The following is a 16,409-nucleotide window of genomic DNA, read 5'->3' as shown; positions in this document are numbered from 1 at the left end:
GGTCGTACATCTGATGGAGACGGAGCCTCCCAGAGCAGAGCTCACTGCTCCAGGCTGAGTCACTGTGACCTGGCCTCTGGACTCTGAGGATACAGAGACAAAAACATAAAGCAGCGTCATGGTTTTGTGGGCTTCATTTCAGAGGGACGGATGTTCATAGAGGAGAGGAGTTTGATTCTCTGGACTTTACCTGTGAAGCAGCAGCAGAGGAGAGTCCAGATGAGGACGCAGATCAAAGTCATGTTTTTGATGAGGAGGATTTCTGTGGCTTCTGTTGTCATGAAGGACAGCTGTCAGTCATCCAGTGTTCAACTCTCAGGACTATAAACTCTCCCAGAGCACTGGAGCATGGAGCTGCTGATGCAAAGTGGCTCTCTATGGAAATGCTCTAACTGACTTCAACAGGGACTTGTATGTGAAATATAGTCATCATATACATAACAAACCAACTTCTACCAGCACAAATTATCTTTTTAGCACCATTGTTACTGCTCTGTATAAAAATTTGTAAGATGACTGCTTCTGTTTTTTCTAATGGAGTTATTGCACATTCCAATTCTAATGCTGTGTCAGTACCAGAACAGGTAACAGGTAGAGGTTACAAAGAACTGTCAGTCACCTGCTGTGCTGTGTGAATTTTAATGCTTCATTTGCAACACTTCATTTGCTGTCAGTGAACCCAGACTGGATGTTAACTGTAAGTAAATTTGACTCTTTTAATAACCAAAGTTAATTTAATTTCATAACTGTAGACATTGCTGTATTTTAGCTGTTGCAATGATTCTTGAATGTGCTACATTATGTCCTCCAACAGATTAAAATCTTCTTCAGTTAACCAGTTTTGTATCACAAGAATTAAATTTCAGCAGTTTCAAGATATCATGTTTTCGGTCTGACAAAAAAAGTATTTTTCATATGTTTTAATTGATCTATGTGAAGATTATTGTAAAATGTATTTTTTCAACCTTACATGTTTGTCATTTGCTTATTAAAGGTTCAGTGTACAATATTTAGGAGGATCTTTTGACAGAAATGCAATATAATATCCATAACTATGTTTTCAGTAGTGTATAAAGACCTTACATAATGAACCGTTATGTTTTTATCACCTTAGAATGAGCCATTTCTATCTATCTACACCGAGGGTCCGCTTACATGGAAGTCGTCATGTTTTTACAGTAGCCCAAACGGAGAAACTGCTCTACAGACTGTGTTTCGTCACTACATTGAATACATCTGAAAAACAAGCAGAAGAAGAAGAACAACAAGTAACGTTAGTAGTAGTAGTAGTAGTAATTTTAGCAGTAGTAGTAGTAGTAGTCTTGTGGTTTATTAGAAGAGAAGTGAAATTCTGACTAATGGAGGACCACACATATTATTTAACCCAAGAGCCGACCCAATGTGTCGGCCACCTTAGCTTCTCCTGCATGCTTGGAAAAGAAGGGCTGAGCGGTGACTGATGGTGCATTCATGTGGTGTTGGAATAATTGGATTTATTTTCCTTTTCCTTTATTGCAAAAAGAAGAATAAAGTGTAAATGGGACATAAAAAAGTATAGAAAACAGCGTACAAATATAAGAAGACACAAATAATAAAAACTTTGGTAGTCTGTATCATATATAAATATTAAAAGTTTGAAAGTTTTCACAGCCTTTTTATTGTTGGATTTAGAAATTAAATTGCTCTGATAATGCTAATCTAACACATCTTTGTAGTAGCATCCATGTTGATTCCACATTCCGACATAAAAGCGCATGAACACACCAGAAGTCGGAAGAACGACTTCACAACTCGGGAAATGGGACCATCCGAGGAGCACGTGAATGCACAGTGAGCCGTTGGTTGCAAACTGCCACCCTCACCACGAGATGCTACTAAAACTTACACACTGAACCTTTAAACATGAATGCATCACAGGAACAAAATGTCATTTTAACTTCTTTAAATTTGTAGTGAAACCTGTTTGTTGCCATGGTTCAGCAGTGATGCCTGCCTTATGCCAAGGTTACTGAGCTCAGCAGGTGAGAAAAGAAACACTTCTTTTACATATGTCTCAAAATCTGGCAATCTTTGACTCTCATTTGTAAGTTATTGAATATTTACTGCGTGTTGTTATGCTCTTTATTGTTGATCAATAAGGCAGAGACTAAAAAGTTTTATCCAAATTCATGAAAACTTCACATCTGCTCTCTCTCTCTCTCTCTCTGGTTCTGTCTTTTTCCCTTTACACGTTTTAACATTAAGTGTTCTTGTCTGTTGTATTATTAGTGGTTTTAATAGTTCAACACAATAAAAAATCTCATCAAATACTGCTTTCCTTGTGGATTATATTTATATATTTTTTTCAAGTTTGACATGTCATGATTTTCTTTTTTTTGCCATACATCTAATAATAGGACCAGTCATTTGAATAAGGTATGAAGACACAATAATAGCAATACTGTCTTTTTTTAATGTTCCAGGCTGAGTCACTGTGTACTGGCCTCTGGACTCTGAGGATACAGAGACAAAACATAAAGCAGCGTCATGGTTTTGTGGGCTTCATTTCAGAGGGACGGATGTTCATAGAGGAGAGGAGTTTGATTCTCTGGACTTTACCTGTGAAGCAGCAGCAGAGGAGAGTCCAGATGAGGACGCAGATCAAAGTCATGTTTTTGATGAGGAGGATTTCTGTGGCTTCTGTTGTCATGAAGGACAGCTGTCAGTCATCCAGTGTTCAACTCTCAGGACTATAAACTCTCCCAGAGCACTGGAGCATGGTGCTGCTGATGCAAAGTGGCTCTCTATGGAAATGCTCTGACTGACTCCAGCAGGGACTTGGATTACTCTGATGATGCTGTTTATCAATAAGATATTTTTAAAAAACCTCTTGTTTAAAATATGTTATGATTCATTTCAGTTAATTGCTAGAGAAAAAAAATGTACCAGCAGTATTCCCTTTACACAACAGCAATAAAATATTTCTTGTAAATCTCAACTTAAACATTAATGTGATCAAATCAAATATTAAACCAAAGCTATTTACCACTGCCAGGGAATTACCTTTTATCTAGCTTGTTAAAACAAGTTACCATCAGAGTCCAGTTTTCTTGGGATTGGGAACATAGAAACAGTCTATGTTCAGTAGAAAGTGTCCCTGTTACAGTGAGGTGAAGTGGTCGAGCACAAGGTGTACTGGGGTTCCCGTGAAACTGTCGTGGTCGCGGTCGCCTCACGCACACGCCCGCCTGCTGCCAAAGTTGAATTGTCTTGAATTTTTTTGTACACGATGCGCAGCACAAGTCAGTGGAAGAGAGACTGATCCTCGCTGTTTGTGAGTTTCCAGGATCTGAATAGTTATCAGGACATCAACAGGAGGGAATTCACATGGCAGAGCATCCCCACAAAACTAAATGCAGGCCTACCAGGTAAAGTTAGCCTGTGTATAATTTTAATTTACAGTTTTTTTCAGTCGCCAACAAGCGCTTACCCATACTTCAGATACTTTTTCTAAACTCTTAACACAGACTCACACCTACAAAACACAATTGGCCAAATGGATAATTTTCTTCTCAAAAACACATTTTGTTACATATATACTAACTCTTCATTTCAAAATATAACACATTTTTCTCTGCACACACTATCTTTACCAAAACACTGGAAATCTGACTCAAAATGAAATTATTCTGTCAAAGAATGACACAAAGTACATGCAGTCAATCAAAGTACACCAGGTTTCAAAATACTGGCTATTGTTGACATTACAAAAACTACATAGACTTTTATGTTTCAGTTTTACAGGTATTTGCATGCAAAACATGCAATCCACCGTTTTTACACTAAATTTCTTGGTTGGTAACTGTATGTCCACAGTAATGTTCACATTCAAAAGCATTCCAGTAAAAAGCAAATCCGTTTTTTTTTTCCTTTACTGTTTACTACAGGAGGTACAGTAGAAACACGGTATGATAGAACAGAAAAAGTTTTACAGTATTTCTTACAGTGAACAAAATATCCGTGAAACACTCAAGACCATTCTGAACAAAAAAACAACAGCAAAAAGTCCAGATAAAAATTGGGGGAACTAAAAAAAAAAGCACAACATTGCTGTATCTAATCTCTGCGATCTTCAGGGTTAGGCCACATGTTTTCGTCATTATCCAAGGTGATGCACCTGGGATAAAACCGATTGGTATGTCGGATCCACCCTTGACAATCCTGAACTGTGATGTCCCTGCAGCCAGCATCCATGGCTTCAAGGAGGGACATCTGGTCATGTGGCTGATGGTCATAAACCTTCCACCTCCATGCTGAAAAGAACTCCTCTATGGGGTTGAGGAAAGGTGAATAGGGTGGAAGGAAGAGACTTACCAGTCTTGGGTGAACTTCAAACCATGTTGTTATTGCTTGCGCATGATGGAAAGCCACATTGTCCCAGGTAATTACAAAGGTCCTCATGTTTTCACCCTCCCGATCCTGCTCTGGAACCAGGCGCTGGTGGAGATCATTGAGAAAGGCAAGGATGCGCTCAGTATTATAGGGTCCAACCTGACATCTGTGAAGGAGTAATCCTGCATTTGCAATTGCTGCACACATGGTAATGTTTGTCCCTCTCTGTCCTGGCACATCAACTGTGGCCCTTTTTCCAATTACATTTCGTCCACGTCGACGCCTTTTGGCCAGATTGAATCCTGCCTCATCTATGTAAATGAATTCATGAGGGGCCTGGTTGGCCTCCAATTCCAAAACTCTCTGAAACAAAGTTTATGTAAATCATGTCATTACTGTAATCCATACTGTACTGTAACCTATTACTGTGTAGGTTACCTATTTGCAAAGTGCAAAGCTTATAGAACTGGACATTGAATATACACTATACCTGGACATATTGTCGTCGTAGCTCCTTGACTCTCTCACTGTTCCTCTCAAAGGGAACAGTGTAGAGCTGCTTCATCCGCACTCTGTGTTTGGACAATGTCCGCGTAATGGTTGTGAGGCTGATGCTATCGATGTTATCAAACATCTCATGGTCCTCCACAATTCTAGTCTGAATTTCACGCAGTTTTATTGCATTGTTTGCAACAACTATTTCTACAATGGCAAGCTCTTGATCATTATTGAGGAGCTTTCCTCTTCCCCCAGAGGGTGGAAGACGTTGCATTCTTTAGAGGGACAAAAAAATTAAACATATGCATTACTGTATGACCTTATTGACATGTCAAGTGAGAAGAGAAACAATCCATGTAAAATGCAATACTTACCTGTTGGTTTGTTGAAAGATGCGTATAATGGAAGCAACCGTTGACAGCCTCAAATTGGGCTGCACTCTTTCACCAGCCTCTCTTAGTGAAAGACCGTGGTTGATTACATGGTCAATGATAGTGGCACGAATTTCATCACTGACTACTGTTCTTGGAGCCCTTGGAATGCCACCACCACGCATTCTTACACCTCTACCTTGGGCCTGCTCCTCTCCCTGGTCCCGCTCCTCTCCCTGGTCCCGCTCCTCTCACTGCTCCTGCTCCTCTCCCTGGGCCTGCTCCTCTCACTGCTCCTGCTCCTTTCACTGCTCCTGCTCCTCTCACTGCTCCTGCTCCTCTCCCTGCTCCTGCTCCTCTCACTGCTCCTGCTCCTTTCACTGCTCCTGCTCCTCTCCCTGCTCCTGCTCCTCTCCCTGGCCCTGCTCCTCTCACTGCTCCTTCTCCTCTCACTGCTCCTGCATCTCTCCCTGGCCCTGCTCCTCTCACTGCTCCTGCTCCTCTCCCTGGCCCTGCTCCTCTCCCTGGCCCTGCTCCTCTCACTGCTCCTGCACCTCTCACTGGGCCTGCTCTTCTCCCTGGGCCCCTTGCTCTTACTCTTCCTCGTCCAGACGTTGAAAACGACATGAAATGTGTGAATGGTATGGCCACAAAAGACCGATGCTGTGCTAACTGTGTTTAGAGTTTTGAAAGCTGATTGGACAAACGCATGTTAGCGACTGAAAAAAACTGTAACCCAGTGGTACATATTCATCTGTTACTGGACTGCACACATTCTGTATTGTAAATGTAAAGGACTGAAACACTTACCTGTACATATTCATGTCAAAGTTCTTTGACCCTGCCACTGTTCCTCTCAAATGGCACCCTGTACAATTGCTTCATGGTCATGTTGTGCTTTACTTAGATGCGTCTGATAGTGGTAATGCTTACTCGATGTTATTATGTATTATGTTGTTGAATACTTGCCTATCTAAGTATTTTTTGCTGTAGCTGGTGGAGACGGATTGCATTGTTTGCTCTGACTACTTAATACTGAACTTTACTGTATTTACCATACACAGTACTGAAACATCTCAACACGTTATCACGGTATGTTTCACAAAACTACCACTTTTGTTGGAAAAGGAGCATTAGCCACCTTGCAATACAGTACATGTGATCCGGTAACGTGATATGGTACAGTACTGTAAATACTCTAGATACAGTCTGAGTAGAGAGTTGAAGACATACCTGTTTTCCAGTTGGAATGTCCTTATTATGGATTTAACTGTGAAACAGCTTAGATTAGTGTGGACTCTCTGCCCAGCTTCCCTCATTGTCAGGCCATGGTTTATGACATGGTGCACCAAGTTATGTCACCCGAAATAATGGTCCTCGCATGGCCTCTTCGACCATGTCTTCCTCTTCCTCTGCCTCTAGCTTTCCCTGCCTCCATGCTTGCAAAGTTCTCAAAATGGCTTTACTGAGGCCATTTTACTGAATGGTGTTCAGTTTTGTAAGTAAGTATTTTATGTGTGTATCTAGGTCTTTTCAATTAACCAATGTGTGTTGTATTTTGAATAGATGTGTTTTTCCAATGGTACCCTGAGATTTCATTTTTGAACTAAGTGTCTTATGTATAAATAGTGTGTAGTGTCTAGGAGCAAGTGTGTTGCATAAAGGAGCAAGTGTGTTACAGAATTGCAACTAAAGTGCAAAGCAGCGCTTTTGTTTAAGGTATGGTTACACTTTGTTTAAGGTATAGTAACAACAACTTCAAGTTATGTTACTTTGGTTTAAGCATGTGTCTTTAGTGTTCAAGCAATGGGTAAAAACTGTATTACAATATTGCACTGTGAAACAATAGACTGACTGAAAAGATATATTCTTGAAGAAGTTAAACCTGTCAAAATGAGAGTAAAGACCATACTTAAAAAAACGTTAAACATTCTTAAGTAGGAAAGTCACCTACAGATCGGTATAGTGTTTATATACAACTACTGGCTTTGTGTGTGTGTGTGTGTGTGTGTGTGTGTGTATATATATATATACAGTGTGTGTTTGTCCTCAGTGAAGTGTATCAGTCTCTGCAGTAGCTTCCAGCTGCACCAGTCAGTTCAGTTTCTGTTCAGTCTGACTGAGGGAGGTTTTTGTACGACGCTTTTTCACTGTGTGAACACATATGGACTGTGATAACTCTGACAGTAGTAAACTGCTGCATCTTCAGTCTGGACTCCACTGATGGTCAGAGTGAAGTCAGAGTTTGATCCACTACCTGTAAAACGACCTGGAATCCCTGATGCTCGAGTGCTAGCATAGTAAATGAGGAGTTTAGTAGTTTCTCCATCTCTCTTTTGGTACCAGGCTAAAAGGTTCCCATTAGCTACATCCTGACTGGTCCTACATCTGATGGAGACGGAGCCTCCAAGAGCAGAGCTCACTGCTCCAGGCTGAGTCACTGTGACCTCGCCTCTGGACTCTGAGGATACAGAGACAAAAACATAAAGCAGTGTCATGGTTTTGTGGGCTTCATTTCAGAGGGACGGATGTTCATAGAGGAGAGGAGTTTGATTCTCTGGACTTTACCTGTGAAGCAGCAGCAGAGGAGAGTCCAGATGAGGACGCAGATCAAAGTCATGTTTTTGATGAGGAGGATTTCTGTGGCTTCTGTTGTCATGAAGGACAGCTGTCAGTCATCCAGTGTTCAACTCTCAGGACTATAAACTCTCCCAGAGCACTGGAGCATGGTGCTGCTGATGCAAAGTGGCTCTCTATGGAAATGCTCTGACTGACTCCAGCAGGGACTTGGATTACTCTGATGATTCTGTCTAGCAATGGATCAATACTCACATTTTGTGTCTGATATTTAAAATGTGATGTGTTCACAGGGACATGTTGTTTATTTGTTTTTTGTTTTATCAGTTAGTTTGAAAATGTCACGCTCTGCCGGTTGGCCATCCTTGGTGTTGCACTTTTGTGTTTAGTTAGTGTTATTTTGGTCTGTTGGGTTTTGGGGGTCTGTCTTGTCTTTCGTCTAGTGTTCGGTAACCCTTGTCATGTCTGTTACCCCAGTGATCCCTCTGCATGTCTGTCTCTGTTTTCCCCTGCGCTCTCTCTCTCTCTCTCTCTCTCTCTCTCTCTCTCTCCCCCTCTCTCTCTCTCTCTCTCTCCCTACCTGTGCCTCGTTAGCCTCATGTCTTTCACCTGTGTTGCTCCCGCCCTGCTCGTTAGTCCCTGTGTATATATACCTGGTGTTTCTGTCTTGTCTTTGCCTGGTCATTGTTCATGTTACCCCCCAGTCTGTTGTGCGTGAACTCTCTGCCTGCCTGTAACCAGCCTTCCTTGTCTTGTCTCGTCTCCCTGTACTTTTGAATTTTGGATTTCTGTTATTCAGCCACTCACCTGTAAGTGTGCTCGCTTTTGGTTATATTAAAACCCTTCGTTGAACTATACCTGCTCCGCTCTGTGTCCTGCGTTTGGGTCCTCCAACCTGCCTCCACACCACGATCGTGACAGAAAAAGTAGTTCAGTAGTTAACATTGTCATTTGAATATTTCATTGTTGATTCTTAGGTACATGAAATGGACAAACATACCATCTTCATGTAGGAGGTTTTTGCTTGAGACAGGAAATATTTAAGACAGTTAAAACAATAAAAGCCTTACAGTCTTCACTATATGTGAAATATTTAATTAAAGAAAATACATAAGAGGAAAACTGTGCCTGTTACTACTTTTTATCTTTAGTCCTGAAAACCATCTGTTGTCATGGTTCAGCAGTGATGCCTATCGGTTGCCATGGTTACTGAGTTCAGAGAGGGAAATGAAACCAGTTTCATCCAATCTGAGGAAGATCGACACACTAGCAGCCTCCTCTCCTCCTTTCCTACAAGTGTTCTCATGTTAGGCTCTGTCACTTTAAGAGGGTAACCTCTGACCCTGAGGTGTGACTATGGCTGTGTCCGAAATCCCCACTCATTCACTACTCCCTACCCCCTATGTAGGGAGTGTGTAGAGCATTAAATAGTGAGCTCACTCGCATTGTTAAAACACTTTCGGACACTACCCCGATCGTTATTTCAGCGCCGTTAATTACGTAATTGCCGTCGGCCAATCAGTTTTTTCTATTAGCGGAATGCATGATGGTATATATGGCTTGGTTAGTGACCATCGGTTGTAAACTACTTTTCAAAATGCATTCTGGGATACATTGAGTGGACTATATAGGGTATAATAACTCTCACTATATAGTCCACCATAGTGAGTAGTGGGTGATTTCGGACACAGGGACAGGGACATATGTTTCTTATGATCGCAGGATCTCTGGATCTCTGGAATGTTTCCAGAGATCTACTGGATCTCTACTTCTAACTCGCAAGGAAAACCTTTGGCAAAACTATTTAACTTGCAAAACTTTCTGACTCACAAGGAAAATATTTTGTCTTCAAAGAGGACATATTAGCAATCAGAACTTTTCAGTGACACAAAAAAAGGCCTGTTTATTTTTAATTACAAACTTTTTATTGCAGTGCGATAAATATGCTCTCAAAAATTTTTTTGTTTGCTTGCATTAAAAAGACAATAAACCTTATACTTATACAAGCCTTTTCCTAACGTGTTATCCAAAATGATTTATCCAGAGCAGAAGGGGCATCAGAGGCAGGACAGATCTAAGTCTGATAAGAACTGTGCTCTATAATATTTTCATTTTTAGGCTCCCATGGCTCTGTGTATGGAAATGTTGGTCAGTCACTACTTTGGTCCATATGATGGATTGTAGTGAAGTTTTGTACAGAAACTTTGGTTGATGACCTTTCCTCTTCCGCCACCAGCAGGTCAATGTTTTCTTATTCTGTTAAATTCTCATTGCTTACACCATGTGGTCATTGAGAAAGCACTAACATTCAATATTGTTCACTCAATCAGTACAGATTGAGTTCAGTTGACCCTTCTACCACATCCCCCGACGATTGAGACAAAAGCCAACAATATGAACAACAACAACACTGTTCCTGTCAAGCTGGGTAGGCTGGGTTGTCCTCTATTCATTATTACATTAAAAAGCAGAACAGTAGGGCTTTATAACGTTACATTCAGTAGGAAGTTAGCTAGCGTTAGCTAACTAACATTAGGAACAATCCATTCTGGATTTATTTCAGGTTTTGGAAAGAGAGTAAATCGTACTTCTCCTTTCAACCTCTCGGCGGTTGCGACTGTAATTATTACAAGGGCCCCAGCGTTTGACCATATCTTAGAAAAATACAGCCAAAAAAAGCTAGAAAACAACTCCTTTTGCATTAGAGTCAATGGAGCGCAGCCATGAAAGTTTCGGACCTCAGTTAGAGAGAGTCCTATACTGCGCTGTGATTGGCCAGCTGCGTATTCGGGCCGTGGCTTAGCGAAGGGTCAATTAGCACACAGTTACCCAGGTGGTAACACAAGGAGGAGGAAGAAGATCAGTATGGAGGAGGAGGAGGAGGAGGAGGAGGAGGAGGAGGAGTTTCTGAGGGCTTGTGTGTCATGTCTGAGGTCAAAGTTTGGTTTTTCTGCAAGATTGAATGGTTTTAAGTGGAGAGCTTCATTTTGACCTGAAAATAGGATGTTTGGGAAATTGGTTGAGCAGTTGTGGATTTGTGTTACGTACCCACGTACAATCTTTCCCTAACCTTTTGGATGTTTCATTCAGGATGTGAATCCATATTTCTAGTGTCAAAGTGCTGTGCTTTGTTCACCAACCATCCACCCTGATCACCTGCCTGTGCCGTCCAGAATCGTAACCCTTTCTTCACAATTCCTATAGAGTCACAGTTGTGAATATTCACCTCTTTTCTCTGTTATTTATCTTTTTGTTTAGGACTGAAAAAGATATTCAGCAAAGTCAACTCTGGTAAAATTGGATGAACATTTTTCGATATTGTCTGAAGTTTCATTGACTAAACCATTAGTCTGAGACAAAAATCACCAGGCAGTGATTTTGTTTCTCATTAGCCTGTTGAAAACAGATGCCATCAGTACCGGGGAAAACGGTGCTGTGGGCGAAATTACTGATTGAAAAAAACCCCACCAATGTTGTAGCTTCGATTCTATTTTAGATTTCATTTCTGCAGAGAGGAAATATAGTGGTGCAGTGGTTAGCACTGTTGCCTCATAGAAAGAAGATTGTGGGTTTAAACCCTGGTTGCCCTGGCTTCCTCCCACTGTCCAAAGACATGCATTTTAGAATAATTGGTGTCTTTGAAATTGTCCTTGTGTGAGTGGTTATTTGTCTATGTGTGGCACTGTGATGGACTGGAGACCTGTCCAGGGTGTACACTGCTTTTGCCCAGTGTAAGCTGGGATTGGCTCCAGCCCCCGCAACCCTGTACGCAGGATAAGCGGTTGACGATGGATGGATGGAAATTTACATGTAAAGGATACTAAAAAGTTATTAGTAACTAATCAAGTGATTTGTAACTGTTATGTTTTGTCTTTCTATTTTGGGAAAGTTGTGTTTTTGATAAGTGACATGAATATTGAAGTTCAAGACATTTATTTGTTCCTGAGGGGAAATTAGTTTTGCTGCAGTAGCAAAGAAGTTAACACACAGTACATAACAACAAAGACGACAACATTGTAGCAGACCTAAATGTATTAGTTATGCATTTTAATAAATTTATGAGAATTAATACCCAATTATGAATTTTAATATTCATAAAATCAAATTTCATTCTTCGTTAAGGGCACCACCGGAGTTGTTATAATCCTAGACTCTCCGGCCCTCTAGGTAGTTTGAATAATTGTACAATTATTACTAGTGATCAGTTAGTTAATAATCTCTAAATTATCTTAAATCAGTCAGTCAGTCTCATATCTAAAGGGTCAATTCTCTTGGCAGGAACTATAAAGAGGCAACAATTATATTACAGTGAATTTATTCTCTAACTAAGGTGATAAAAAGACGGTTGGATACAGGGAACATAAACATTTGCTGAACAATGAGCCTGGAGGTTCGATTGTGGGAAGCATTTGACTCATACGGCATAGAAGAGCTACTGAAAGTAATCTAACGCTATGGTTTTAAGCTTTACAATGGACATCTGATCACAGAACGTGTGTTAAGTCTTACTGCTTGTCGACAGCCTGCTTTTGGCCTGTTGCTGGTCCCACGCTAGCTGCCGATCCTGGCTTTTTGCTAGGGATTCTCCGGGGTTCTCTGTCTGTTCTCTGATTGAAAACGCCTCCTCCGTCTGGCAATTCGGCTGTTTTCAGGTTTCCTTCGTTGTCACTGGCGAGACCACGTGGCTTGGTCTGACCTCGGTGAAGTTGGCTCGACGAAAAAGGCTTAAAATGGAACTTGGTCGTTCCTGAATTAGTCCAGTGTAACTTAACGGACTGATAACTTTAACAAACAAAAGAAATAAAGAAATTAAAACAAACTGAAGGCAGATCGATGTCGCGGCACTTCAGGTGTGTAGCTTCAAGTGAACAAAGGCCTGTTTGTTTCGCTGGTCGACTGAGGGCGTTGCCTGGCGCGGCACGCCGGCGCGTGCCGAAGCGTCCAGAGAGCAGAACAGAGTAGAAGAGAGCCAACAGCGAAGAAGAGAGAGCGCAGCAAGGTCGCGTGTCGCTCTTTTGTTGCCTAGGGCGCGGTTCCCCAGGGGGCGTCTCAGGTTTCCCAAGGGACTGCCTTTCTAAACTTAATGTCTAAAAAGAAATCTATTTGCACGTATTATAATCAAATATTTTCCACAATCGAACCTCAATGGTTGAACGGTTGTACTGTTCTAGGCATTTGGTAACAGGAAACAATTGTCACATTATTGGTCAGGATATTTATACATTTAACGGCATTTCCGATGAGGGCATGTAATACTTATTTCGTCCACTTGGGGGAGCTCAGGTTACACGAGGAAAGCTTGGATTACATTAGATGAAGGAGTGTCTTGCTGAAAATAAAAACACTGCACAAGTAACTTTTCAGCACTTATATCAACAACAGATAGCAACAACAGTTAACATAACTACTCAAATAGAGGCAAACGTAATCAGGTAACTAAAGATTTAATTAAATGCTTTGAGTCTTTGGAGACTGCAGTCCTTTTACATTGAAAGTTCAGTGTCTGGACCATGTCACACTTAGGTGAGACAAGGAGTATCCCTTTGATGTGGTAATAAAACAAAGACTAAGGTCAGTTGCCATGGAAACGTGTGTGGTGGGGCCAGTTTTGATAGGCTGTTCAGGGAATGCCAATGGCTGGTTTGTGTCCCTTTGTCAGTTTAACAGTCAGGCCCCAGGTTATCAGCTTCGGAATCAAAAAGGTGCCAGTTTTATGGTCGGGATAGCACTTAGAGAAAGCAACTTTGACCCCTCCCCTTCTTCTCTGGGGAGGAGAAAGGAATTTAGGGTAGCTCCAAATTTATTCAATGTAAAATGTACAAATCCACACCGTTGTTCACTACAACATCGGTTAAAAATACAGGGTCAGACCAATGGGTAAATGAATACCACAACATTAAAAGTTTAAGTTCAAGTCAGCCTTATGTGCAGACGTTACCTATTCTTTACAGAGTTAAGCAGAGAGATAGCAGAGGGTACGAAGGTGAATATCGATATGTTTTGGCTGGTGGTTGACTGAAGCGGGAACCAGAAGGCAGCATCTTAAATTCTGCATGCAGGGGGTGAGAACTATCAGACATGATGGATTCTGCCTTTTTAAGCACATGTCTATTGTACAGTTCAGTTAGTTTTATCTGCTGAATCCCAATGATTTTGCTGCTAACTTTATTTACCATTGCTAATGTGTTTTTCGGTTTTAAACTTAGAGAAGCATACCAGCAAATTCATGAAAAAGTAAAGACGGACTCAATAAAAGATTTATAACACAATGTCATCAGGGATCTGTCCAATAGACACTTAGTTAGCTTTCTCAGACAGAAAAGACGTTGCTGAATTTTCTTACTCAGCATATCTGTGTTTAGTTCAAAGGTCAACTTGTTATCAATGATGATTCCCAGATACTTATACGACTCAACAATTTCAACCTCTTTACCATCTATAATCGTCTTTTCAGGAGTTGGATGGTGACGTCTAATCTAGTCGGACTGTCAAATCAAACAATATTTCAGTCAGATTTCATATCAAACTGGAGGGATAAGAAATAATAACTACTCTAATAATAAATTCTAAATTTAATTAAACTAAAATAAAGTGCCTAATTTTTAGAAAAAATTAAATTGAAAGTGTAGTTTGAAGTGATGAAGTGTAGTCTTAACCAATTTTATAATAAACACTCAACACATCATAACAAATGAACAGCTGTAATGCCTCCTCTTCTTTCATCCCCTCTTATAGAGCTACCACTTTTCTACTTTCTCATGTCACGTGAGACGATTGAAGCACATGCGATTGGTCTGTGAGTTTCCTGGGCCGCTAAACCAGTACAGTAAATGCTAGAAAAGCTGTGCGGGTTAAAATTGAAACGCTCCGTCCCGAGGTAGTAAGTCTCAATAATAAATCGGCTGTAGGTTGGCGGTCCGGAGAGGACAGCGGCTGGGTCCGGATCCGGACCTCGGTCCGCCTATTAGTGACCACTGGTATAGATATTTCATCAAGTGAAGCAGTAATGAGTCATGAGTTGGTGCTGAGGCCAAGGATCTCAGATAGTTTGCTAAACTCCGGCCAGAAGTTTTTTTAGATGTCATCATCAGTTACAGTTGGACAGATTGCCTCAAGTCCATGTTGTAATATCAGTGAGCAGTATTGTGAGGTTTATGCTGCACTTTGAGGACTTCTTGCCCTTGTTGACTTAAAAGTTGGACTGAAAGTTGATGCTTGATAAATCATTTCACCACAAGTTCCATTCAGTAGCTCTTCTGGAGCTTTGGATCAGTTACATGATCTTCTTCAGCAGATGGTGATAACACAGAGGTCAGGGAATATTTGAACTGTGAAGCCAAAACACAAAATCCCTAAAAATGATCAGAGGAATGGAAATTTGAAAATCTACATTTCAGTGTAAACATGCCGACTCCATCTGCTGAGAAACATCATGTGATGTAACTGAAAGATCCACAATAGTTTGTGGTTTATTTGTTTATTTGCTTTTACTTTCTTTCTATTCTTTGTACCATTTTGGGCTAGGGCAACATGCAATAGTACTGGCTTCTGGAATTATACTGTAGTTTAGTCAGATGGTGGTGATCTCTGTACATGTTTAGTGACCCACTTTTAATTGAAGTGTAACAATGTGTGAGTGAGTGACTGGTGGAGCAGAAAAAACACCTGACAGAAACTTCTTAAAGGAGAAAATCAGCTCTCACACAGTAAAGGGGTCCTGCTGAGAGAGCAGTTTCCTACATATTCACATATTTACATGTAGAGGATTCTGAAAAGTCTAGTAGTTAACTGATCCAGTGATTTGTAACAGTTTGTTTTGTCTTCCTTGTTTGTAAAAAAAATTAATATAAATGCAGGTTTTACATGTTTAGGTGTCTGTAATATGGAAATATCATCAAGTAAAATAGTGTTGGGTGTTTGAGGGGATGCTGAGGCCAACAATCTCAGAAAGCTTCCTCGAGAAACTCCAACCAGAAATTTCAGAAATGTGGGTGGAGCCAAAAAACATGGAAGTCATCATGAGTTACATTACTGTTTTTATGACATGATCTTCCTCAGCAGACGCAGTTCACCCAGCTGTCATAGAATATTTTCACTTTGAAGCCAACGTGGACATGAAGTCCTAAAAATGCTCAGAGGAAGAGGAATTTGAAAATCTACGTTTCAAAGAAGACTGGGTGACTCCATCTGCTGGTTGTGGTCTGTTTTCTTTTTTTGTTGTTTCCAAGGTTAAGAATAATCATTTACTCTCAGTATGTTGGTGGAGTTTTGATTTGTATGTTAGAGAAAATGTGTTATTCCATATTCTTTATATATAGTATTTACGGATATAGTTATATCAAGAAGGTTACTTATTTCTTTTGCATTTTTATGATTTAAGTTGATATTTAGCTTTTCTATAGATGACATGCGTTTATATATTTAAAATACTATTTTGTGCTTTCAAGGATGTACTGGTTGTGTTGGACAGTCTCTGATCCTGAATGTTTTTGATGACGATCTGTGTCTTCATATTTGCCATTAAATATAATTGAAATTGCTTTAATCCAGTATGATGCTGAGGTCAAAGGTCATGAACAAAACTTTTCTTAT

The 16,409-nt window shown here is 40.5% G+C and overlaps 1 protein-coding gene across 1 annotated transcript; it reads right to left on the bottom strand.

Moving 5' to 3' along the window:
* Nucleotides 1–3,897: 3,897 nt before the first annotated feature.
* LOC119908133 lies at nt 3,898–5,478 on the bottom strand. The gene is made up of 3 exons (XM_038725891.1): nt 5,244–5,478; nt 4,862–5,144; nt 3,898–4,734 (listed from the first exon to the last, which is right to left on the bottom strand). Exons 1-3 carry the CDS (start codon nt 5,423–5,425, stop codon nt 4,096–4,098), a joined length of 1,104 nt encoding a protein of 367 aa, XP_038581819.1. The 5' UTR covers nt 5,426–5,478; the 3' UTR covers nt 3,898–4,095.
* Between the last annotated feature and the right edge of the window lie 10,931 nt (nt 5,479–16,409).

This window comes from Micropterus salmoides, unplaced genomic scaffold (assembly GCF_014851395.1).
Source record: "Micropterus salmoides isolate LMB-PRFRI ecotype aquatic unplaced genomic scaffold, ASM1485139v1 Ms_hic_scaffold_17, whole genome shotgun sequence".
NCBI classification, from domain to species: domain Eukaryota; kingdom Metazoa; phylum Chordata; class Actinopteri; order Centrarchiformes; family Centrarchidae; genus Micropterus; species Micropterus salmoides.
The sequence above is the reverse complement of the archived record's forward strand: the minus strand, read 5'-3'. Positions and strand labels throughout refer to the sequence as shown.